This window comes from Grus americana, chromosome 8 (genome assembly GCF_028858705.1).
Source record: "Grus americana isolate bGruAme1 chromosome 8, bGruAme1.mat, whole genome shotgun sequence".
NCBI lineage: Eukaryota > Metazoa > Chordata > Aves > Gruiformes > Gruidae > Grus > Grus americana.
Window position 1 is genome coordinate 14,829,503 of NC_072859.1, and position 27,611 is coordinate 14,857,113.

Here is a 27,611-nt window from a genome sequence, read left to right on the forward strand (position 1 = left end):
GTTAACGCTAGCATTTATGAAGTGCTGGGCTCAAACTGCAGCAACCACAATTGACCTCAAGTCCATTCTCAGAAAACAGACTATGAAAATTCTCTTTCGAATCAGCTAATGAATGCTGGGGTTGCTATTTCAACTAGTCTTCACAGTATGTATGACAACAAATCAGACCTGTATGCTTGTTTTTTTTAAACTGAAGATTTATTGGAAAGAAATTTGATCCCATATCTTTTCAGCAATAGAGGACATTCAATATTTTATATAGATTATATTCAAGTAGAAAAGATTATATTAAAAATTTCTAACATTGCACTTGGGACAAGTCATGGCTAAGCTACTAACATTAGCATTCCAGAACAAAATCATACACAGTCTTCAGAATTTTACTGAGCTGCCTTGTGTTATCATTAAGACTTCTTTACAGTTATTTTGATATACTGTACTATTCAACTTCAGCTCACTGCTAAGAGTAATTCCTGTAATTTAAAGGTAAAGGCAAGCGATATGCTGAATGCAAGCAATATGCTGTGCGCTACCAGGAATGATTTTGGCAATTTCTTCATTCACAATATTTCACACTTCAGCCAAAATACTGCAGCAATTCATTTAACTCTTGTACAAGATCCCAGCATACACATGAAAGACTTCAGTGCACACGGGAAATGAAATACACAACTCCTTTTACACATTATTTCCGCCAAGTTACCACATAGGCAGGAACCTTTTGTGGCTCACTGAAACAGACAAGCAGATTAACGAATATTTGCACACAGTGAGACATGTAGTCCTCACACACCAGGCAGGGCAGAAGCCAAACTGGCACCTGTTCACATTACAGCAATCTCTGGCCAATGAAGTCCCAACAGGGATGGGCACTGCAACAAAGCCTAAATGGGGAGAAATCCAAAAGGGAATCCCAGCAAGCTGCAGATAAGGATTTTCATAGAAGTGAAAAGCAGGAATTAACCATTCAGTCAGCATTAAGGATCAGAGAAATGGATTATTAAAAAAAAAAAAAAGAAAAAAAAGAAAATCCCTCTATACTCATTCCCAAACATGCTTAAAAGGGGTGGGATAATGAAGAATCATAGCAAGTGGCAGTCTGATGGCTGCTGGGGAAAACAGAACAGGGCTTAATTAGTAACTAAGCTGTTGTCCTGAACTACTATTTAAAGATCTTGTTACATGAGTATTGATTAGGATTTGCATTTTATAGAAGCATACAGGTTTCTGCAACTGATCTCTGCACTGTGAGAGAAAAGCCATGAACTTCACAGTTTGATTGCACAGTGGGTGCAAAGGGTGGAAAGCTACAGTTCAGCAGCAGCTTCTCTCTCCCCTTGTGTCTCTTCTTTATGTTCCCCAAACAGGTTCACTTATGACAGTAAAAAGGAGATACCCTCTCTTTCCTTCACCTTTAAACCTGGCTTTAGTTCTTCAGAAAAAAAAAAAAAGAATGTTAAGAGTCACCAAGGTCCATTTTATTAGTAGCAGCAGTTTCAATTTTTATGTAAAAATAGTATCGGCAGCTCCTCCTAATGATGCAATTAAACTTTCGTTTTAGTAAGCAGTATTACATAAAATGCAGAGTCATTTATTTGGACCAGCACTTTTTGCCGTAGTTCAGCAAATCGCACAAGTAATCTAGCTCTGTAGGGGCCCTACTGATGCAAGGAACAAGTCTACGTATGTACAGACTTCCAGGATTAGCCTAGGAAGGACCAGTCTTCACTCTGTGTACTCTTAAGAATAAAAGTAGTTTTCTTCCACTCTTATTTACCATGACAAACATTTGGGGTATTTTAATACAGACACTCTGTAGCACTTGTTTTATCTTATTTTGCTGCAGGTCCTGTAAAAATCATGTAGTTTGCAAGCTTGGTCTTTGGGACAATATGGTTTTAAGTTACTGTCTTCAGTCACAGAAAAAAACCCCGAAAAGACAGACGTAACCCCACAGAAAGCTTGAGCTACATGAAAAGATGAGAAAAAAACCATATTTTTAAAACTTGGTTCAAAATTCAGTACTGAATACCATGAAGCAGAGTTTCAGCACATGATCTGCAGACATTCATCCATCTCTGGATGTCAGTCATTCACACAAATCTTTGTTTAAATGATGCAACGCATCTCCAGTAAAGTGTTAAAAGCGAAGTGTTATATAATAAGCTGAGTGCTAGGTAATTAGCAAAACACAAAATAATGGAGTTTTGACTCTCAGGTTAAGAAAAGCTGTGCTTCCAATTGCATGATTGTACTCTCCTAAAACCTGAGCAAGTATCCCCTCAGTGGGTGAAAAAAATACATCAGATGTCACACTGTTTACTGACATACTAGATGTGATTGTAGTTACCTACTGCATGTCATCTACTCTTTTGTAGAATTTTATGATGCTTATACTTTTTCAGAAAGCCTGAAAAGGCATAATGTCTACCATGAAGATTTGTAACTTCCCTACGCTATCCTCAATTATATTTAACAAACAAATGATACATTTCTTACTATAAAAACATCAAGTTGTCCTTAAAAACAGTGAAGAAAGTGCTATCTTGGTTAGAAAACTCAGACTTGTACATATGCTTCCAGCAGTCAGATAAGTCCTCATAAGCAAAAGATGTAAAAAATTATTAAAATCAATATTGTGTAACTATAACCAGCTTATAGGCTTTTTCACTCAAATTAAAAATTTTGTAGATGTACATCTTAAAAAACCCAAACAAACAACAAATGAAAAACAAACCACCCCGCGAACAACAAACCAACCCAATTGCCACTCAGGCAAATTCTCACTTGGACACAGATTGTAGCAGTTGTCTCTTCATTAAGCAAACTAGAATAGTGGCCAAGCCCAGCATCTTGGGCAGCACTACACTATTCCAGCAAGTCCAGGAATACTCAGTCCCAAAACATGCTGGCATAAACATGCTATAAACCAAAGCCTGCTCTTGGATTGTGACACAATTGCAATGAAGTTGGCTGGTGCTTGCCTTTAAAGTGGTATCAGTTGATCTTCTTTAGCCTCACAATAGTAATAATATTAACTATAAAAAAAATAATCAAGAAATCATGCTGTCAACCAACAAGCAGCAGTCTATACGCAATGTACTACAAAACAGTATGAGGGATTTCCACCCTACGATTGCAACCATATTTTGATTACTTCTTCTGTGAACATATACGGAAATGGTATCTAAAACTGCAGTACTCCAATCTGCTCAACAGATTCTTGCACCCTACCCTGCGCTGTGTAACTTTCAGATCCCTTCCTGCAGTTGGAACTCCCGGCCTGGCAGAGCCCCTGCAAGGTGAGGCAGGGAGTGAGCCTGACAGGGAGAGGTGTGGAACAGCACAGCCAGCTGAAAGGGCGCTCTGCACCTGCATCCCCAGGAGAAGCAAACAGGATCGGAAAACAGCAATACGGATAAAGCAGGATCTGAAGACTGGAAGAGACTGTAAAGCTTAAAAGCAATACCTATGTGGCTTTTTACTGCTATTTCTCTTTGCACCCAGTTTTCAGTTCCAAGCACAAGAGTACAACCCCAAGCTTTGTACAAAATCAACATTCATGTTTCCGTATCTTATCTGGAAAATTCAGGAACCACCTATCAATTCGGCAACCATCGTGTTTTCACCTGAAAAAAGATCAAAATTCGGGTGCTATATAGGATCAACAGAATGAATGCAAGAAACTCTTCATCTCTATCATAAATTCAGCAACATCAGTGGCAAACAAGCCATTTCTGCAAATTAATCTTCGGTACTTTCATAGTGCCTAGCACTTACTACACAGACACTGCCAGCTTCAGAGGGCCTTGATTTCAGTATTACCACATATCAGGTACCAGAAGAATACTTAAAATCCACACCAGTCAGTAGCAGCTATGATTTATCAGAAAAATGCCTATCTTGTTTTTTACTCCACAATGTTCTGTTTGTGAAGTGTCCTCTTATAAAATTTCCATTACTAAGGTAACTACTACAGCATAGTGGAATTATCATCTGTAATACCAAGTATAGCACATTGTCTTTGAAAACAATGCTCAGATCAGTGTAAAGTGATTATAAATGCTAGAAAAATACAACAGACTAATGTTTCTGGAAAAAGCAACTAACTGCAATGAGATTTTTTTTTTTTTCCACAAGGCTACAGTAAGATAATAAAAATATCAGACTTGTCAACCTGGAAAAAACATAATCTTAAACAGCATGAACCATGGTCCTTATTTCCATTTCAGGTATAACCACCAGGAACAACTATTTTCAGTATTTGGAAAAGCAGAAGTTATCTCACCAATCACTTTAATAAAAATTATTACAACGTATTAAGATCAAGAAGATTTAAGCTTTCACAAACAATTTAGGGATTTAATTTGTCCCACCACATAATTTGGAAGATAAAAAGCTTCAACCATTGCTTCCATCACCAGCATCTTCTCTCAGCTGCCCGTTGGCTCAGTGACTATGAACATGGGTAGCATCATGTAATGTCTCATTACTCTCAACAGTGTGAAGACACTAAGAATTGGAGTTAAATCTAATATTTTGACTAAAATCATTTCCACAAGATACGTGCAACAAAATATCCAGCCTGTTTTGGAATCAAGTCTCTTCCCAACAGCTTTGCCTTTTAACTTTAGAATTTTCCTGTCCGTTTGGTAAGATGCAAGTACAAGGGAAGTCCAACATCTACAGTTAAGCAAGTATACAAGCCCCCCACATACATCACTAGTAAATAATCAGACTGCATACAAGATATTTGTAAAAGTAATAACCCCCTTTGATGCTCCGTATGTATGCTGGCAAAAACCTCTCCTGATATAAAAGGCACTTTGAAAACCCAATATGGTTTGGTTCATTAAGTTTGCAAAGTACAAACAATTGTACAAACATAGAATTCTATTGAAGCATGTCAGCCATTGTGACATTATCTACAAAACAAGTTTCCAATTGTTGATAACACTGGTTTTATGGGAATGAGCAGTGGTTTCAGCAGCTTTACTGAAGACGTGACAGGGTTTCCAGTACCACAATCTTATTAAGTAAAAAACCCTCACAAACTTGCAAGCGTAGGGGCCACAAAAGACAAGACCCGAAGTCCGTAACATTCATTCAATATTTACTCCTTAGAAGTGAACTCCATCTGTAGCTCAAGGGCAGAAATCTACTCAGTCAATTCCAGAACAGTGGCGGAGGCAGGCTCTGTCTTGAGAAGTATGTTGTTATACCATTACAGTACAGAAAACTTTGGTCCAACAGCACAATTTCAGAAATTCACTACATGGCTGCGACATCAATCTGTATGTAAAGCTGTCTTACTCCTGCCTATAGAAAAGAAAAGGAGAGTTAAGAAACCCCTGTAAAGCCAAAGCAATTTAACTGTCCTGAACACTAGTCCACACTGGCAAGTCACCTAGCAAAAACACCCAGTGTCCTATATTTCTGTAATTCATCTTCCATGTTTAGCACATCATTCACTAAGATACTGGCAACGTGGAAACCTACAGATTTTGAGAGTGCTGTATGAATACATACTTCTTAATACATAATTATATATGTGCACTTAACTGTGTGAACATTAGCTTTGCTACATTACCTTTTCTGATTCATCCTAAATAACTGTCACACCTGAAGCTGCACAAAAGCAATTCTTAATTTCTTTCGTACAACTTTAACTTCCTGAAAAGCAAGCTGCTTGACAAGCTGTCAGTTTAAAAAGGACCTAAGCACAAGCGCGTAACATGGGATTTGTTGTTCGAACCAGTTCTACACTAAGATTTTATCATGAAACAACAATGGCTACAGTGAATTTACACATCATGACATACTAAAATAACTGTTGGTAAAGGTATGTGATTTGTACAAAAGCATTTCTCTCCTCAGAAATCCTATTTAACTAGGCTTAGATGGACTTGCTTAGTTTTATCATCACTCAGAATAAAACAGCATTAAAAAAATCATTTAGTCATTCATTTTAACCTCAGTGGCAGGTCAGCAACAATGTTGTGAAGGTCACTGGTTATGCAATGTGATATTGAAGCACTAGGCTGAACTCTGCTAAAGATCAGATTGTATTCAACTATCATTAACTTGCTTTTAGCTCAGTTGAGTGGCAAAACCAACTATTAGATTAAGATAATGATGGCCCATATTACTGAGGAGAAAAATCTCTACTTGCTCCAACTGTTCCTCCACTTATTACCATAGGTCAGTTAAGAAAAATGACAGACCTTGCTCTCCCAATTCCCTTCCTAGACACATGGCTCTTGATACCTGCACAGCTACAAACCAGCTGACGACTCGCTTGGAAAATGCAATCCTTGGGAGACTTGAGATGTAAAATAGAATGTTCTGCACAGTCCTTCCCCAAAAATATCCCTTAGCTTCAAACTACACTGTCTACAGAATAAGCCATGCCAACTGATTTCTGCCTAGTCATTAATCAAGAGCTGTATGTGATGGAACATCTCAAAAAGGACCAAACTTTATTCATAAAGTTTGATTTTTAGAAGATTTGTAACAACAAATCCTTCTTCCCTAAGTCTCTAACGTAAAAACAAGCAAGTGTGTTTATTTTTACTGGGTTCCCCATGACTGACTACTTTAAAATTCCTTAAACTTCAAAAGAATTCATGCACTTAGGCAGCACTTTGTAGGGTTGGCTTCAGTGGTGATTCTCCTGAAAGTCCAGAAACTGAGTATGCAAGATGCATTTAAAAAAAAAAATCCAGCCTGGAATTTTTAATAAATGTTATAAAACAGTTAATAAAAGGGGTGCTTATCAGATGCATAAACAATTCACTAAGCCATCACATACACAAGCTGCCAATGTGGTAGACCAATAGAACATGTAGAACAAGGGAAAGAAGGTGCACGTAAGCACACAAGGACTTTCCCTGCTGTAGAAAGCTTTGAAAAGAACATTTATGCAAGCACTAATTAAACTGTTGACAGAAGTGGTTTTTATTTACAGTATCAAATACACCTGGTCAGAAGCCCCCCTTCTTCACTGACTTAAGAGAAGTCAGCAAAATATTACTGTTTAGCTGATAATATTTTGTTACCTAAAACACTGGTTATTAACAGGAATATTTGTCTCCTTTTCAGCTACAGAACTCAACGTTACTCAAAAGCAGAGAAAAGACATTATGGAAAAACATAATAGTTTTTTCAAATATAGTCCTCCAACATCAAGAATACAACCAGGATGTTTGGCTCTGGATGGTATAAGAGAGAAAGTTTCCAGCTTTATTCTTCACAAAGTTCTCCCACTGGACAAGAATTTTCTATTTTATCTTAATAGACTCCAGGTTCTACTTGTAAACCATTCATATCCAGTAGCTATACTGCAATAGGCAGCCAAATTGAATTGCATGTTTAATGGCTGAAAGGATAAGGAAGCATCCGAAATATCTTTCTGAAATTTGTAGTATTTTAATATTAAGGCAAGAACCATCAACTTCTAATAAAGTTTCTGTCATTCACAAGAATTCCAGCATTTCACATCATCTACAAGTGCTATCAGATACATCACTATCTATATAAAAAAGATAGCCTGTAGGGAAATAAATGGAAACACACTGATTGTATGCCACAGGACAACTGATGGTTACATTTTAACTAGTGATCACCACAGCAAGGATGTTACTAAAAGACAACAAAAGATGCAAAGACCATGGATTCTTAGAGGTACAGAAATGAATGACAAATAACGGTATCAGCACAGTGAAAAACTTAAGTAGGTCCAGTCTGTGGTCAGAAGCCCCATCTGTTTTCTTGATTCCTCAGAGGTCAATATAGGGTTTCAACTTATTTGACACCCCTCAGACAACTACAGCTGTTTCTCCATTAAGTGGCATCAAAAACTAATACAGAGAGGTACAGCAATTCCATCTACATGACTATTTTAAAATTGTTCTACATAGCTGGAGCAGAGAAGCTTTTCAAAAAACACTGATACCAAATCGTGAAACATTTAATTTTTCTGGATAAGAATTACAATGTCAAAATCACATGACAGGCAGTTTACACTGAGATGTGATTTCCACTGATGAGACATACCTGAGTAAAAATATTGTGAGTCTGGCTTAGAATCCACCTTCCATCAGCATCAGGAGCTACTAATAGTTTCAAAGTTCCTATGTAAACATCAGTACAGAGGGTCCAGAAGTGCGGATCATGTAAACTGTAAACTCCTTGCAACTGCTGCACCTAAAAAAACAAACAAATTTTAAAACATATATTTCAGAAAATATTTATCTGTACTATGGTTTTTACAGAATACAGTATAAAATCTGATGCATTCTTTTAATTCTAGTTCACTGTGCAATTTGTGATACTTCACTTAAATTCCTTATTACTATCTCAGTAACTGTAAGGAAGGTGAAAACATACAGACTGTACGTATGTGTCATGATTTTGTATCTTGCTGCATTCACATTCCACATATATTTTACTGAAACCATTTCTGAAAAGAGTGGCGTCCAAGTGAAAAAAAGTCATGGTTACTAAATTTGAGGGGGCATTCAATTAAAACAGCTTATTTTGCAAAAGCAGGAATTTTCCCATAAAACAATTTATGAGAGTTTATAACTGTTAACAGAAATACATTAATATTTCTGTAAATATTTTGGGAGGGCTTAGTTTTATCTTGTCAAAACCCTTCTTTTTCCTCTGTCCAATTTTAGCGAGCCCTCCACACAATTACAATCCTGTAATTTCCTGAGGAAAGATAGCACTACTTATAAGTGCTTTGTATTAACTTTGCAAAGCCTCTTGAAACATTCAGGCCATGACACAGTAATAAATAAGTTAAACAGGAGTACCAGGAGAGATCAAATCCAGAGTAATCTATGTACTCTCATAAATACACTTCCAAGGTTAGTCCATCTCACTTTACTAGAAACAGAACTAGATTTTGAGGGAGACAAAAATGGAATAAACCAGAAAACATTATGCACTTTGTATCACCACAAAGTACTTTGAGAGGAACTTAGGACATCGTTCTAGACAACATATCTCATTTTAAAACACAAACTGAGTTGAAACCACATGCAATTTAGGACTTCAGAAATATAAGAATCAAACTGGTACCTCCATTTGTACAATCTAAGGAACCTTTCACAGGCACTACCGAAAAACATCACAAAATATCTGCATACACACAGTTGAGGCGAGGCTTATTCAGTCAGCACCTTGATCTGAAGCAAAAATGGTCTAAGAGCTCACCCTCTGGTAGCACTGAGGCAGGGCATTTTCCAGGGAAGGAGGAGTTCGCTGCATCAAAATTCCAATGGATTCTTTTAAAAGTGGAACAATACTGGAAAGAAAAAAAGAACTTAGCTACAATTATGTTTTCAAAAGATGCAGAACAAAGAGCAACATAACATTCCTTAGTGCTCTTGAATTTTTCTTTAGTTGTTACACCAGAAGCTGAGAAAGTTGCTTTGAAAACCTGGTAACAGAAAATAAAAGGATTGACACAATTGCTATGGTGTCTTAAAGACAAGATTACTTTTCCCCAGGGTTTTCCACAGAGACAACCGGTGGACAATCACAAAAGATTAATAGTTTAATCATGGGATTTGAGATGAAATCTCTTGGTGTCTTAAAAGTTTTATGACAAAGCAGCTGATAAGTATAGCTCAAAACCAAAACCTGCTTCAATGACAATCCCTCGCAGCCAACCATAAAAATACACAACTGCAATGGTTTTTACTTTTGTGTTTGGCTTAAGGCATATTTTTCTTATGAACTAAGATAATAATGGGGAGATCATAAAACAAAATTAGTATGGATCAGTCCAGCTATAACAAAGTTATTTTGTCAGAAACAGACCATTTAGCATATTCTTGAAGTGAACTAAGTGTAGGGTCTCATCCAAGTTCAAGGATTGAACATTTGGAAGCAATTAGAGGTTCCCTTGTGGCCAAATGGTCTTGTTTAATCAGCAAACTAAGATGACACTTAATACCCTTTATTATTATTACTACTTTCCTTTTTTAAAATTTTTTTTAAAATAAAACCAGGAGACCAGTAAGCACAAACCTTAAAGCTACCACTAAAAATTTATACTCTTATGAAGTATTCAGTATGGTGATTTTTTGTATAGGAGTAGTGCATCACATCTGGCTCAGTAGAGCATCCTAAAATTGTCAAGAGAATGACAAATATCTATAGCACATTACTAAAACTTAAATAGCAATCTAACTTCAACATATAAGCCACCTAACACTCCAGACCAAAAGTGATGATATATTTCAGAAATTGTAAGCTGAATTTCAGTGCTCAGCACTGGCATCACAGCTGGAGTACGTAGAGCGATGGGATAAAAAGCAACCAGAAAACATTTCTAAGAGATTAATTGGGCCGTCTGTTAAAGGAAACTGCAGAAGCTTTGTTTAAAATCTCATGAGGTCATGTAGAACGCACTACATAGACCAGTTGTATATTTGCAGATGGTGAACAGCATAACCTAAGCATTCCTTTCCATTTTAAAAGAGATGGTTCCATTTGTACATGGAACCAGTGGAAGCAGTGCTGGCTGATCGACTGCTCAGCTCAGAGTTAGAGGGTGCATGACTCTTGTCTAATAAACCTCTGGAAAAACAACCACCCTAAAATTCAGTCTCCCTGCAGGCACACCAGTTATTCCAGCCACATTCACTGCCTGATACATTCCACCACGTGGCCTCACACAGTTGCACTGCTACCAAGGAATCAGTTCACAAATAGGAAGAAGCAATTAGGGGCACGCAAGAGCTGCCTAAACCAGACCTGTCACCAAGACAATTAAACATTTAGCAATGCAATAACTGTCAGTCTGTCTAAAGGAAGCTTAATTGGAGTGTCACATTCTACAGACAGTGGATTACAGCAGTTTAGGGAAAAGGTTCTCTTATCAATGGACTTATCTCACTACATAATGTCCATGTCACAAGCATTACATCAAAGGGAGCTGGAGCTGCCAAAATACACTACTGCTGAATTGATTTCAGTTTAACTCACTATTTAAAATGCAGGTTTGCTTCTTAATAAAAACCTTGAAAGACTAATACACAAGTTCAGGATGCAAACTGAATACAAGATTTTTGAACACTGACTCCATCTCCATAAATTAACATGGCCCCTCTAACACATGCGTCCAAAGGCTTAGAGAACCACACACGTACAGGCTGCATATTTTTTCCCAGGAAAAGGACTAAAAGAAAGGAGAATGCAGGAGCTTGCCTTTTTATTGGAACATACCACTAAGAGTGAAAAAAAAAAAATATCCGTGAAAGAAATCTGACAAAAAATGTTCGATCTGCACAACTTATTTACATTATTTGATAAAACCGACGTACGTTATCTGATGAAATGGAAATGAATAGGCAAGTAGGAGATTTGGAGAGACAGCCTATAGAAATTTAAGACTAGCAGGTTGGACATGTTAACCCATTCCAAAAAAGGATTTGGTCGGTGAAACTGGTTGATTCATTCTGAAACAGGATGCACATTGAAAAGAGGAAGCTAAAACTCCTCTGGAGAGCTCTGCAGCTGAAAATGCATTTACAATTAATATCTGCTTTGTTCCGAAACCCTTGTTGCCTAAGAATCTGATCTTCCAAAGTTAAGTCTATGCAATCAGCAGGGTGTGTACAAGCACCAAAGACTCCCTCTCCTTGCTAGGCAATGGGGTGCTGTTTTAAGCAGCACATATTGGAACCACTAGCTCAAAATCAACAAATATACAAAAAAAGGTGAATGGGAAAAGACATTCCACTCCTAGTATAGGTGGTGCAGCTTAAAAGATAGTCTCCCTGCTCGCAAGATATCACCTATTCACGTTTCTGTAATAGCTCCGCATTAAAGCTTTAAGAGAGAAACCTCCTGTGCAAGTTTTTGGCAATAATATTGCACAAGTTGTGCTTTTATCCAGACTTCACAAAAAAGCTAAAGCCATGGTGTTTACCTAAAACAGCAACATCTTTAAAGTCCAAAGAATAGAGGTAAATCAGGATGTGGCTTGATACTGCAGGTGACAGTTGAAGCATATCCCAGGTCACACCTCCCTCCTCTAACTTAGACACAGTGTTCAGCTACAAATTTATCTTTTGCAAAGCTAAAAAGGCCAAAAGACAGCTGCAGTGATGTGATACGCCCTCACAGTTGCTGTTAGAGTACAGAAGCCCATGCACGCATCTCTGCACCCAAAGGGACACTATCTTACAAGCTAGTCTTTTATTGTAAGTCAAACTAATACGACAAACTATAGAAGCCAGTTTTCTGATGTCTCAGATTTTCCATTGTTTCATGCATACTACTGAAATACAAACCCTTTAATTAAAACCCGAAACTCCACACAGTATACTCTTTTCTCAAACACTAACTAAAACCCAGTATTACTTAATCACCAGGAGGCACTAGAAATATTAGTTCCATCTCATGTGACTGAAGAAAACACTAGGAAAGATGACAATACCAAGCAGACTGAAAATGTGGTTAGAGAATTTGACCAAGATTTCCTTTTTTGGGGAGGTTAGTCATTAGCGCAAAATACACATGGTTGTCTCTGCAGGAACTATTGCACTGGTACTTCCCCCTTTGTTTTTTTATTTACAAAAATGTTATTGAGAAAAATAAATAATGCTGAATTCTCACCAAGTGGAGAGTTTTTTCATGCATAAGCAGTCTGTAAAGCTTTGCTGCTAAACCAGAGGCAATTTTCAAGTTGTCTCTCATTACCAAGCCTTGAATCTAAAATACCACACTCTTTTACAAGACAATGGAATTTGAAAGAGCAAGACTCAGGACATAAACATATCCTCTACAAAAGCCATAATAGCAAAAGTGGCTAGTGCGTGCAAAATGAGCTAGTGGCACATGACACTTTCACATACACTGTTACAGAGGAAGGGAAAGGTGTTCAAACAGATACAAGTCATTGACATAAATGTGATAAATCCAGCCTGCCACTACTACACATGGCTTGATTAACAATGAAGACTGAAAGCATCAGACAATCAACTTGCATCATGTTCAGGTAATACTCGTACCCATTCCAGTCCCATCCTATTTATGATGCTGTTTTTGTAGGCATAGCTAGCAAGACTCTGGCATTGTCATGATCTTGGACAGCAAGGCTGAAAACAACTCCAGGGTAAAGAACCCTTTACAGAGTCATTGTCATCAGAGCACAGCAGGAAATTCATTTAGTGCTCTCAGCAGTGTAGAAAATAGAGGATACTTGTGACAGATTTTGTGGAAGGCAAAGAAACACTGCTAAGACTCAAGATCAGCTATGGTTCTTCAAATACAATAGCTGAAAATCTACAGCTGGATTTCAAAATTTTTTTTCCAGCCACCATCCACATCTGCAATGCCAAGACTGTCAGCCTATTTCAGAACTTGGCAATGGCAATTTTTATCAGACTGCAGGCTTTGGTCAAGACAAGGATCACAGGTTTAACATTTACTTTTCCAATTTTAAATTGTCTGTTCTCATAATAAAGTAGTACTTTGATTCTCAAGCAAGGCTGGCAGGTACATTACCTAGTAAATAAAGGTAGTGCATGCCATTTAGCAATGATGGCTCGAAACAACACAAACGAGTGTGCTACTTTTGGGGAGTTTTGCTATAGAACATTCCTTCTGAACCTTAGTGAATGCAGCACTTCATTTAAAAAAGTATTTTTTTAAATACTGTTACGCCCCAAACATTACAGGCATGTGCTCCCCCAAAGATTTTTCATATTATATCATGTTCAAGCAGCTCTAGACTTTATATAGAAATTATGTAACCCATGGAAATAACTTCAGTAAATGACTGAAGTAAATTGCCTCATTTCTTTGACCACTTAATATGTAGTCTGCATGCTCTATCCAATCTAGTATCATATTTAGTCTATGGTGCCTTTTCTAGAAACATGTGGCTCGAATAGTGGTTTCGGACAAAGTTCTTGCTTTATGCTGGAGTTGTGGTTTTTGCTTGATGACTAATCGAAATACTAAAATTGCTTCAACATTTCAGAATATGTCTTAGAATCCTAAGGCTAAAAAAAAAATGAACATTTAGTTTTAAATAGTGAAAGAAGTTTAGAGCCTTGGGAATTGTTTATTGATTCAGGCACATTAAACTATGAGGAAAACATCTTGGGAAAAAACTTGAAGGGTGTCAACCTGAACAACTATGAAATAGCCAAGGTTGGTTTTGTTGTTTTGTTTTGTTTTTTTTTTAAAAGACTTCAAACAAAATGCTAGTAAACCAGACTCATCTATTTTAAGCATGTCCTATTTATGCTTTATAATTAAATGAACACTTGCATGAGATAGCACAGAAAGTAAACAAAGAAAGAGTCATCAGATATTAGTGGTAGCATCCAGAACACTCAAGAGCTACAATCCCCACCCACACCAGCTTCACCCTTCAGAACTGGCCACAGATTTATAATGCAGAGATTTTAAAAGATTACAGGATATAGCACTCCAATTGAGAAACCACAAGCTACCAACCCCTCTGCTTGTCAAGGATCAACAGATAAATACACAAATGGCGTGAACACAACTTTCTACAGCAAGTAGAAACATGATGAAATTTGAGTAGTGGAAAGTATCTGACTTCATGCCTTTGTCTCTCTATATCAGAACAGTAGTGTGGGCTATTTTTCTTCCTCCAAAAAGATGAATTTTAAAGCATGAGCTGTAATAGGTGTTAACAATATTTCTATATAATCCTACCGAAGACAGGCTTTTACTGGTATATAGACAGTCACAGTCTAAAGGGAAATGGCTGATCTTACCTCTCTATAGTTTAGTAAGAGCTACCCGATTTCTGCTTCCACTAAGCTTAGAAGTGTATTTGTCAGTGAAAACAATCTCAGAAGAATCCCACAGCAGATTTTCACTGTGCAGCCAGCATGTTCTGTGCTAACTCACAAGGAGTTAGGCAGAGAATATGTCACCTTAGAGCAGCCTTAGTGAAGGATCACAGGAGCAACACAGAGCAACCGTGTCAGTAGTGGACAATTTGCACTAATTAGAGATGTTGTCTACAGGAAGGCTCAACCATTTGAATTAAAAGCACTGCTTGACTTCTCTGAAGAGGCGTTGCTCAACCCTTCGTGCATCTGCTTAAGACAAAATAGGTTACACATTAGAGGCTGTACAGCTTTATATTGCAACGATAAGTTCTTTAGTCATCCTACACAGATATTTTTGTGATTTCTTTTGGCAAGTGTTGCCACCATTTCAGAAAACTGAACAGAGCAGAAGAACCACTAATAGGAGCAGGCAAGACTTGAGTAAATCAGAGAGCTGCCCAACACTGAAGCAAGGAAACACTCAACATAAAATGAATGAAGAGTTATTTCATCTAGACACAAGTAATCTTGAATTAAGAGCAAAAATTCCCTTTTGCACTCACATGCAACTGCTTTGATATTCTACTGGGTTATTAGACATAGTCCCACAGAAGGAAATAAGGATTTGTGTTCTGCCTTTATTCCCTCTTTGAATACATAAGTATCCCACAAAGAACACAGATTAAAAAAAAAAAAAAAAAAAAAGACCCCTGGATCAAACCTACCCCCTACCCATGCCCTACACACTCTACAAGCCAAATTCAGACCATTAAGCAATAACTTGGAGAATACATGATTAAAGCCAAATCACTACCAGGTTAAGTGGTACATGCACATTTTATTCAGCCAACCCCCCCCCAATAAACTTAATTAAACTCTCAAACAACTAAAAATGTATTGAGTATTCAACGCTAAATTCACTGATTATACAGTAATTTCTTAATTTTAGTTTGTCGTTTATTTTTCATATAACATTGTCTTCAAAATTTCCTTGCTAAAAAGCAAACTATTAAAATGCTTCTCAAAGAGTCTCATGAACCTCTAGAGGCATCTTATCACCATCACCACATTCAGCTCTTTATCTCAAACATTAACTGTACATGAAGAATCAAAACCATTACTTTTACAGTTTAAGTAAATTAAAACAAACTCTACAGTTTGTGCCTTTGCCTGATACATTTGGACTACTCAAAATGTTCTATACACATTCATAAAATGTAATGACCTGTATGAACATGGTATCAGCCGACTTTCAACGAAAACACAGCTTACTCCAATGGTATAAATTGCAACAACTACTTAATCACCTTAAAGTACACTAAAAATGTAAGTGCACTATATCCACATTTTGATTAAATATTTGCTCGTAGATGCAAAGTGTAACATACCAATACAGATTTACTGGTATATATTTTTAAATTAAACTATGTTTAGTCATCAGTTTCAGGAAAATTATGAAACTGAATTGCAAAGTATTTACTTTTGTAAAATTTGAGAGAGAGTTCAGTGAAATAACTATTTGCAATTTCAAGAAAATTTCAATACACACTCAGTTAATGAAGCAGCTAGAGTTGAAAACCTGAAAGTTCTTGGTGATAGTTTTGTTAGCCCACTATACTCGTTTGCTTATTTCAAGAAAGTAAGAGCAAAATACCATGTGATCTCATAAATACTATCCCACATCCAGTAACAGATACAAAATTCAACATCCGTTATTCTTCCATTTTAATCTAATTACTTTTGTAGATTACTTTGTACTACTTGCATCATAGCATCTTTAGAGGATATAAAAGCTGTGACTTGCTTATACAATGGCGCCATATTAACACATTATTTAGCTCTTCCTATGACAATCTCTCATCAGGCCAAAAACCATGCCAATGTAATTAAAAAGAATGGATTCTCACTAGTTTCAAACCCACTACCTAACTACAATCACACCATTATCTTTGGTCCTCCTGCACCTATTACCACAGAATATCTCTTTTAAATGCATATATCTAAAGCTCAGCATCAGAAAATAAACCTGGTTGTGTTGAAAATAATTCACACGTGTTTCTGAAGACATACTTCCAATACTACCCATCATACTGCAAGAATATAACCTTTCCCAAATCCCAGTAGTGATAGAGCCCCAGATTGTTCAGTAAAGAAAACTACTTTTTAAAGTAATGAATCCAAAGACTTCTTTCAAGGTACCTTATTATACTGTTCACAAGAATGCTGTTTATCCTAGAAAAGACTCCTGCCTCAAATTTACATCTACAATTCTGTCCTAATTCATCCCTATGCAAGCTCGTTCCAGCTGGAAAGCCTACTAACTACTGAGACTAAACACGCATCCAAAGTGGTACTGTAATCTAGACTGGTCTGAGGATCCTTCCATTAGAGGAAAAAGCCACCAACCAACAAGAGTAAAAATTCATTCACCAGTTTTATTAGGAATTTCCAACTTTATGAAAATAATTTGCTCAATATACACTTTATTTTCATATACAACCAGCAGAGTTTCTAGACTGTAATATTGAGAATAGTGCATCCATGTTAAAAATCAACAGAAGTCTGGACCACTCTCCCACCATGACTTTAGATTTACACTCATGTAGCCATCTGCAATATTCACAACTATTTCCTAAGATACCTTCCTGATGATAGAAAAGCACCTGTACTATAGGCAAATCTTAATCCAACTTGGTAATTTGGCATTTGAGAACGAGTGACAGAAGGCCAGCACAACAAGAGCTCAAAGACAGACACACATAAAAAGACGTTCTCCTAGGAAAGACGTCTCCCTCCCAAATAACAAGTTGACAGTCAAGAGCAAAAGCATTTCCATACAGATTTTGCCATTTCAACTGCTTTATTTTAAAGCTTCAGAGTACTCAAAATATCCACACTCAAGGTTTTGTTTTCACTAAGAGCTGTTGGTTAACATTAACAGCAGTAAGGAGAGCATTGCCTGATCTAGTTGATCAGTTAATAACTAATACATTTAATGTAGAACCAGAGGTCTAAGCAGCTAATTAACATGGAAATGGACAATTTCATATACTTAAAATGTGGAGTCATGCAAAAGAGCTTTGGAAGATCAGCAATAAAACACACTACTATTTGGATTTAAATCAATCAGCTTCAGTACTCTTGTGAGAAGAGACAGCACCTTGGGGCTGTTACACAACCCTATTTTGAAAGAAGCAAATCTTTACAGTCCAAACTAGGGGAAAGTCCCCAGATAGCATTAAAACTTTTGGATAATTTTATCAGACTGGCTTTTGCATCTCTGACTCAAAACTATAATTGCTTTATTACAGCCACAAAGAACAGATCCTGATTTTTAAACATGTGCATGGATCCACTTGGTGGGGGCACACATGTAACTCTTATCCGACTTCACCTTATCAAAGTTGGTTTAATTAGTAAAAGGGACACAAGTGGGTTACTCCACACAGGTAAAATTGACAAACATTTCTCTGAAACAGCAGACAATTATTTGATCTAAAGGAAACACCCCACCAAGTTATTTATCAAGGTTGCAAACAGGCCCACAGAAGTGACCAGGAATCCCTGTACTAGATATTGAACATCCCCCTCCTCCCCACCTCAAACCCACACGCACTCCGTCAGCAAACAGACAATTTAAAAAAAAAACTAGACACAGCTCTTGCCACTATCAGTTTAAAGTCTTTTTGCAAACAATGTTTTTCCTCTCAAATTTTAAACTTCACAGAATTTCAGTATAATCTTTTCTCTAGGTTAGATTTATGTGACTTAAAAAGATCAAGGCCCAAACTATTATACATCCTAGCAATCATCAGTTGGGCCTCCATATTACTGCTACAAAAGATCACCTCATGGGAAAATGTGAAAAATCTTTTTTATTGATTCTAGAAGAGCACTTCACACACAGTGTAATGAAGAATAAGTCAGAATAAACAATCGTTTTATGTCCAGAAGTGTAAATGAAGATTACTAACGTCAAACAACACAAAAGGGGACTCAAGTTCTCAAAGAATATCCATCTGAAACTGCCAGTCATCTTGTTTATGATCTCATTTAACTGCATTTCAAGCAAAGCTATCAGTAGTTAAGTCTGTTGGACAGCTTTAAAAAAAAAATAATAAAAACCTCCTGCAATTAGTGTTTGCTCCATTGCTGTGCCAGGATGTGTCAGCCTGCAAGAACTGCAGGCTTGCTTCTACTGACTATGATGTAGCTGACTGCACTCAGTTGGCATAATGATTCTAGAGATCATTTATAGCATTGCAGGCCAACAAAATAATGTTACAGGCCGAGGTCTGGTATCAGGTCAAAAGACACATCAGAGAGTGACCTTCTCCATCATTTTCAGCATGAACATGGACCTCAGATGTTCCTCCTAACTGTGCTAGAAGACCTATAACAGCTTTATTATGAAACCTCTGTTATGGAGGGTAGTCTTGTTCCAATCTCTCTATGAATGGAAGAAAATAAAATTCTCATTCACATGGTATCTTCTGATCAGCACTCCACATATGCTTTACTGTACACAAAGCTAGACCCTTAAAATACAAAGTGTATGGAAACCTGTGTTTTACTCAGCTATTGACCTCAGCAACAGTTTCTTTCCCCTTGGTAACCTGCACATTTTATTTCCCATTTTTTGAGATTTCAGTAATATAATTAGTTTGTAATAATTTGTTCTTTATGAAATTACAGGAGGTCTAAGGCAAAATATTAAGTTTACGCTAAAGTGGTAATTTAATAGTGATCCCTAGCACACAGATTTCTGTGGGCATTTAGTGCCTGAAGCATGTTGCCCAATTCAGACAAATGGGGAGATTCACATCAGTAATTCTGTGAATGCTGCCGTGCATATGGTATAAACATGCCATATACGGTATAAGCACAAGTAGCTGCAGTTAATCAGATGACATTCACCACTGCTGGAGACAAAGGTGTGCAGTTATTAGGTTGTAACTGGAGTTGTGGCACTCTGCCCTATGCCACCATTGAAACTGCTGCCAGAAAAGCCTCAATAACAACATCGCTGAATGAAATGTTTGCTTGTCCAGTCTAATCCAAATAGCTTCAAATTTAAAGTGATCTTAGTAAGCAACTATCGGGAAAGCCCAGAACTACTTGAAGCATTTCCATCAGATCTTAAAAGGAATAAGGATGTCTCAGAATACAAAATACAAAGGGAAAGACGGTTCTCGCTGGGGGCGGGCGGGGGATGTTACCAGCCTTGATTTGTCAAGGACAAGGGCACATCCTGTGCCAGCAGGCTCAACCCTGCTGCCCTGAAGCCATTCTGCTCCAATTACTGGAGTACATTGGTTTATATAAGCATGTACTAAACACAGAGAGGAAGCTTTCTAGAGTTTGAACCTGAAAGGCATTTTTGTAGTATTATGCAAACAGGAGTAGAATATGCAGATTTAAGCGCAAAAGCTGTAGCTGTAGAAAAGAAGATAGTTCATGTAAGAGCATATCAGAACAGTTGTACAGAACAGAGGTAACATCATTTGTAGAAGAAAAGCAAATGTTCTAAGTTATTAGCATAACAGACAAACCTTTGCTTCTGAGCTGTAATTTGTGCTGTAACTAGCATCAAAAATACCACCAAATATCAGTCATAGCAGCGCTTACCTTACACCTATAAGTAGTGCTATCAGCATTGAACAAATAGGATCTGCTATCATTAGACCATAGTTCTGCATCAATATAGCAGATATGATTACACCAATACTTCCGAGTGTGTCTGCAACTATGTGTAGAAATACACCTGTAAGAGATTAATTGATATCATGACAACTTGCTATTCTTAAAGCTAATGGAGTATTTCAAAGACAAGATATGGAAAACTTGTTGCCAGAACTAGATAACATGACTTATGCTTCTTAAATTTGTGGTCAATTTTTGGTCAATCACAAAGAAAGTGATCACAGGATTTCAACGTATTTGTAGAATATAGAGCATCTGAAGAATTTATATTATTTTCTGCACTTAGTGGTAAAGGGTATTTCATGGCATGGCTGTCAACTTAAGCAGTGATTAACAGTTGTAGCTAAATTTTTTTCACTTGATACCTACCCATATTACAGTAAAGAAACTCATGTTCCCTGATGCCTACAATGATAAGTACTGTATAAGATGGAAAGACTGTTAATAGAAACAGCTCTGTAAAGCATTTAAAGATGTTAATGTTTCATTGACAATATCTTGTAGAAGTTATTTGGCAAAGAAATCCAAGACAAATGATATTGAGAATTAAACAATACTGCAGACATGAACAACTTCACTCTTATTTTGAAGAATAACACACTACCTTAAAAGACAAAGAAACAAGCACTTTGCAGCTAGCTAAAATTTAGCCTTTGGAGCTCTCTGCTGGCAGTGATGAGAACAATCATTCAGAAGCAGCTTTTTGAATACAATTCTCCAGATTCAGATAATCCCTCCTCACAAAAACAATGCATAACTATGAATCAGCTCTTTAGTGATTTTTCCAAGTCTACATTTGTACTGGGTCTGGCTGGGATGGATTTAATTTTCTTCACAGCAGCCTGTATGGTGCTGTGGTTTAGACTTGTGACTAAAACTGCATTGATAACAGACCGATGTTTTAGCTATTGCCAAACAGCACTTGCACAGCATCAAGGCCTTCCATTTCTCACTCTGCCCCACAGCAAGTAGCCTGGGGTGGGCAAGACACTGGGAGGGCACACAACCAGGACAGCTAACCCGAACCGACTAGAGGGATATTCCATACCATACATCACCATGCTCAGCCACAAAAACGGGGTGTTGTCTTTTCAAAATAGCTGTTGCTCAGAGACTTCCTGGGCATTGGTCTGCTGGTGGAGATGGTGAGCAATTGTGTTTGCATCACTTGGTTGTTTTTTTTTTTTCTTTCTCTTTTTTTTCCCCTTCACTTATGTCTTTATCTCAATCCAAGAGTACTTCTCGCTTTTACTCTTCTAATTCTCTTCTTTGTCCCACTGCAGGAGGGAGTGAGCAGCTGCTGGGTGCTTAGTTGCTGGCCAGAGCCAACTCCTCACAGTATTGAAAAATTGCAATAAAATTCTATAAAATTGAGTCTTTTTAATATGCTTCAATTAAAATGTGCCTTTCGTGAAAAAGACTAACTTTCAAATATCTTCTACTGAAGTACTGAGTATACATATACGTAATATGGTATGCTATAAATTCTTGAAGAGGTTGAAAATGTTCATTTTCAAGGACTACAAACAAGCCAGAAGATCATCCAATAAGAGAAAACAGTATATACATTTATGTGTGTCAAATAATTACTACCAAAAAAAAAAAAACCCTCAAAACTGACATCTAAATTATCAGTAATTTATTTACACTAATACTCAGGAGATCAGAGACTCCAATACTCCTTCAAGCAATTTAGAGTGAATTAACATCTTGTCTAAACCAACTGTAATAGCTTGATGAAATGCAAGTTTTAAGCTCACATACCCTTTGACAATTATATCCGTCTGCATTTTTCAAATACATTCTGTCTTAATAATACTGGTTTTCACTTTCCAGAGCATACATTGCAATTAGGCTCCTTAGATTTCTGCTTTTAACCACTCTTTCCTAGATTATTATTACTATTTGACTTTTCAGCATCAGTAACAGAAGCTAAATCCCAGCCTTTGGGATCTCCCTTTTGAACTGTGTTGGCACCACATTACATTTAGACTTCAGTGAATGTCTCAACACCTAGCCATGCACGGGGTGTGGCACTGCTCTGTTTACAGGTGGAAGAGGACTTCATAAAATAGCTCCTCTAAGAAAAACGTAGCATTTACCCAGAGGCACCCTCTAAAACAGATGTGTGACAAACAGCCACCAGCAGGCAGACCATGATAAAACTAATAAACCACTATATTCTCATCATACCTTGTAAAATCTGTTTACTGGATCCAGCCATCCCTTCAAGAGAATGGTCACCTGTAAAGACAATTATTGGCATATTAACCTACACAAAGGCTCTCTCTAGTGGTATGTTCTGTTATAGTCTTCCTTTCTGAAATTTCTTGAACAGACAAGCTGCTCACAATGACTAGCCTTTACTCTAGCTGTTGTTTTTTAACATAGTAATTAAAAGTCTTAAAAACATATTTTTAAAAAAAGAAATACCACTTTACACAACAGATTTTATATATGTTTACATAAAAAGATCAACATTTGTTCCTTAATGAAAACAAACTGAGAAATAAGACCTTTCTAGTATTCAGCAAAATAAGGCACTCTCAAAAATACAAGCCATACACACAAGCAAGAAGAGTAAGGTCAAATAAATTTGCTAACCAGAAATACCTCACTTACGCAAGCATTTACACCTAATGTAAAACAACAAAAATAAGATTTGGAGAAGGTAGAACTAAGTCAAAAAATCCTCTCATCCAAGCAGATTAATGCCTCTGTGGAACACATCAGAAAGATATTTTAAGAAAAACTTGTTAAAAGACAGCAAATGACTTCTAGTGAAGATATATAACAATTTATGCAAAAGTTGATTTGAATATCAAATTGCACAAAACAGATGGCTATATTTGCTGTTTCACTGGGGTGGGGGGCAAGGGGAGAGCAAGGAAGAGGCGAGGGGGAGCTCCTGCTTTCCAACAAAACACCAGGAAAACAAGCACCAATTTTCTACTAAAAATAGCAAGGAAGGGACAAGTACATATTTTTATACTTTTTGTCACCTCCTGTCTGCAAGTTACCACACTATTCCCCGCTCTGAATGTGCACATATTCAGTCACATCAGATTCTAGTTTATGGCTTAGGCAGGAAGGACTGACAGCCCTGCATTCCAGTAAGGCTTTCATTTGCATTGTTTCAAATAGGTAATAACCACACTCTCTCTTTTCCCATAGTGAGGGCTACTGATCACATCTTGTGTGGATGTCTCTTCACAGATTGTTGACCTTTATGGAAAAGATTTAAGCATAGCTAAGATACAAACTATCTTTTTCATAACCAGCTTTAAAACAGATTACAGCTACACAACACGGGAAATCTTGTATTTGAGATCACAAACCAAGTATGACATATCAAGCTCTAAGTACAAAAAGTAAAATTGCTTGTTCATCTTTCCTAATATCTCGATCTGTAAAATTATTTAAATGGAGAACACTAGCAAAGCAGCTTAACTTTGTCTATTGATTTTAATAAAAAATTGGAACAGAGCACTTGATAACTAATTTCATTATATTGCTGTAGCATACATCTGTTTTATCTTTTGCCAACACATAACATTATGGTGAACATTCAAAAAATGTAGGTAAAGCAAAACCTTTAAAAACTAACACTGAACTTACTGCAAGTGAAACAGCATTTACCAAAGTGAGCCACAAAACATGGCGGCGGCATAACATACCACAAAATTAGTGAAACTACTTCCATATATACTCACAACAAGCTGCCAGCAGCCTCTCTTCCCCCCCCCCCAGTAAATCATTAATAGCAAATTTAAATTGAGTCCAGATGGTCTATGACATTAACTAAGTACTTACCACGACAATAATCCTGACCGTGAGAGTGTCCATGGCTATGGCCATGATCATGAGTGTGTCCATGGACTTGTTTATGTTCATGGCTGTGACCATGACCTCCATGACTGTGTCCATGGCTGAGACCACCATTAAATAGAGAATGGCTGTGTTCATGCCCTATAAACAAATATCACCATCAGAGTATTAAAGTGTTGAATAAAAGTATGCTTACATTTGTTTCTAAGCTACTCAAAAACCTATTCATCTTTTAGGTCATCTCAAAGTATGGCTTTAAATAAGATAAGAAAATTAACACAAGCTCTCTGTCACCTAAATCTATGCTGTGTGGCTGTATAAAATATATACCTGAATTGAGAAGTCACGTGCTTTCATACATTCCCACTTCTGAGACAAGTTGTGCTACACTTTTAGTACAATTTGGAAAATGTACACGTAACTAAACACAAGCACGTTAAAAATAGCTGTTTTAAGAAATCAGAAATTTGCTATTGTTCACACATTACAAATTCTAAGCTTGAATTGCTGCTTAAAGACCAAAGACTATAAACTATATCAGTTTCTATGTTAAGCTGAAAGATATTAGCTTTACAGAAAAAATCAAAACCCAAAACGTTTACCATATATATATTTAGGCTAATAAATTCTGCATTTAAATTCAAAAGACACCGAGAAGGACCTGAAGCTGAATAATCCCATACTTAAAATTTGGTTCAGACACTGTTTTGTAAATTTTCCAGCCAAGACCTCACTTAACTCCAGCTTAATTTTGTCCAAAAGACAGTCTACAAATCTCTTCCAATAAGATGTATAAGAGTGCACGTTCCAGAAAGCAGATTCTGGAGTTCTAGGTCTTCCAGTTAATCAATATTAACATGGGAAGTACGGTAGGCTAGTCATAAAACATAAAAGTCAATATTGCAACAATCCACATATACATTTGGCTAGGATTGCCACTAAAAAGACATTAAAATTTAATATTGGGGTTTTCATTGGAGGATTATAAGGTCCTGGAACACAGGGTGCCAAGAAAGGAAACAGTACTGAAAATTATAGACATCCTACCGGAGCCATGTGAATGCCCGTGACCTCCATGTTGAAAAACAAATATTCCTATAAGATTTACAATGAATCCTAGTATAGAAACAGGAAGAAGTCTCTCATGATGCACATCAGGAGGTTCAAGTGCTCTCTAAAAAAAAAAACAAAACAAAACAAAACAAACAAAACCAAAACCACAACAAACAAGCAAAAGAAAACCCCAGAACAACAAACCAAGAAGCAAATGCAGAGTTTTTGAACATTCTCAAACTGACATATATAAAGACATAATTAGAAGTTACTTGGGACTTTCAGGTTTTGAGATGGTACACAGACTAATTCTTACTGTCTGACGAAGTTTTATTATTAAAGTTGTGAAAGTACAGTAGAATATTCTGATAGTCTAGCTAACTTTTATCATAAGATTTCATTATGCTGTGGGATGTGGCTGAACACCATATGAAAACATTCAAGTTTGTTGTAGTATGTGGATTGCACTACTTATCCAAACAACTTCCAAGAGTCTAAAATGCCATTTCTTCCTTTCTTCTTACAAGGGTTGAGCATATAAGGGGAATGAAATGAAGACTGAGAACAAATTGTGGCATTTTTTAAAACTTCAAAAATCTAGATTGATTTTTTTTTTAATTCTTTTTACCCTACTTTCTTTGGAAGTTTCTTTTTTTTCAACGAGACATTATAGGCCTAACACAAATTGCATCTGAAGCTAAGTGTTGAAGAGTGTAAATTACTATTGACAGGGAGAGAAACATTCACCACCTGTCCACAGGGATGAAAGGTACAGGCAACGGCAAGACAATGAAACTTTCAGTAGATGTAAAATTTTCAAGTGACAGAGAGAAAAGGAGTCACCATCACAAGCAAGGGGAATACTTAGCATGGGAGCTAAGACCAGAAGGAAAAGAATGATGTTTCAACATTACGCATGACCCCTCCAGTAGCAGTTTTTAATTTTTTCTAGTAAGTTTTGTTGCTGTTTCTAGACTTCGAGTGTTTTCCCAAGGTTTTAGGCAATTTCAGCCTGGTTTGTACTCACTTTGAAGTATTTACAGGCTTATCTATGTAAAAGATATGTTCCTGAAAGCTCTTACCAGTTCTCTATTAATTAAAAAAAATTCTACTAGAATGTATTCTGAACTACAAGTCTAAATAACTTTATAGTGCACCTCCCATCAGAAAGTAAAATGCAAGCTGCTTAGAATCAGTTATCAATTCTTTTTTTAATGCTACCTCACTTCAGTGCAGACACCCTTGATGTCTAAATTTTAATCTTGAAATTATTATCTGAACGATCTTGTAAAAAAAAAAAAATCGAGAAAAGTACTCTTGTAAATATTAAAGCTATTACTACTTGCCATTTATATCAGACTTCAAGATTTGGAAGCTAATGCCCTTTCTTTAATGATTTAGTACATTCTGTGAAGAAGTTGGATTTCCATTTCTTATGACTAACTTCTCTCCTCTGAATGACTAGTTTTGGCCTTTCTTTCTTTGCCTCATTTGTTCTTTAACAGTGAGAAGTAAAGATCTTTCTACAACATACTTAACTGGTCAAAAAAAGGACAGGGTAATTCTCACAGAATCTTTACACACTAATAGTGTATCAAAATACACTATTTAAGAAGCTAGTACAGATACACTGGAAAAGCTGGGTTTCTGTGTCACAAAACAGCAATTTCAGATGACCCTATTCTCTGTTCAAATCACAGATTTTAAACCATCTATGAACATAAACAATTTCAATAATTTGATCCCCATTAAATATACTCTACAAATAGAAATATGGCAAGTGATAGTGCAATTGACTTCATAACATACCTCAACACCTTCAGAAAAAATGAAGAATGCTGTAAAGATGAGGAATAAACCATTTACAAAACCAGCAAGTACTTCTGCTCGAACATACCTGCAAGAAACAAAAAAGCAATAGCAGATATTAGCATGTCCATTTAAATGCTGAAAATTCAAAGTGGAATTTGGAGACTGGAGTATAATCTTCTAGTTCTCGAACAGTCATATTACACAGGGAATTGCTAAATGGAAGATGCAGTATATAAACTACAAATATACGAAATTCACTATGTTGTATTTTGACAGAAATCACGTGATCTAGATTAGCCATTACCTGATCTAGACAAAAGAAAACTTTCAATACATCAAAATCTTCCCATTTAAGATCATCTCTACTCAAAGTTATGGTAT

At 36.7% G+C, this 27,611-nt stretch overlaps 1 protein-coding gene across 7 annotated transcripts in view; it reads right to left on the reverse strand.

Moving 5' to 3' along the window:
• Positions 1-4,279: 4,279 nt before the first annotated feature.
• SLC30A7 (solute carrier family 30 member 7) overlaps positions 4,280-27,611 on the reverse strand; it is a 31,079-nt gene continuing 7,747 nt past the window's right edge. For all 7 annotated transcript variants that reach the window (XM_054833917.1, XM_054833916.1, XM_054833922.1 and 4 more), the window contains 8 exons: positions 27,228-27,315; positions 25,413-25,539; positions 24,351-24,506; positions 22,731-22,781; positions 20,463-20,598; positions 9,223-9,313; positions 8,056-8,205; positions 4,280-5,319 (listed from right to left, as the gene is read on the reverse strand). In XM_054833917.1, coding sequence (XP_054689892.1) covers positions 5,272-5,319; positions 8,056-8,205; positions 9,223-9,313; positions 20,463-20,598; positions 22,731-22,781; positions 24,351-24,506; positions 25,413-25,539; positions 27,228-27,315 — 847 coding nt within the window. In that variant the 3' untranslated portion in view covers positions 4,280-5,271. The remainder of the gene's footprint in view (positions 5,320-8,055; positions 8,206-9,222; positions 9,314-20,462; positions 20,599-22,730; positions 22,782-24,350; positions 24,507-25,412; positions 25,540-27,227; positions 27,316-27,611) is intronic.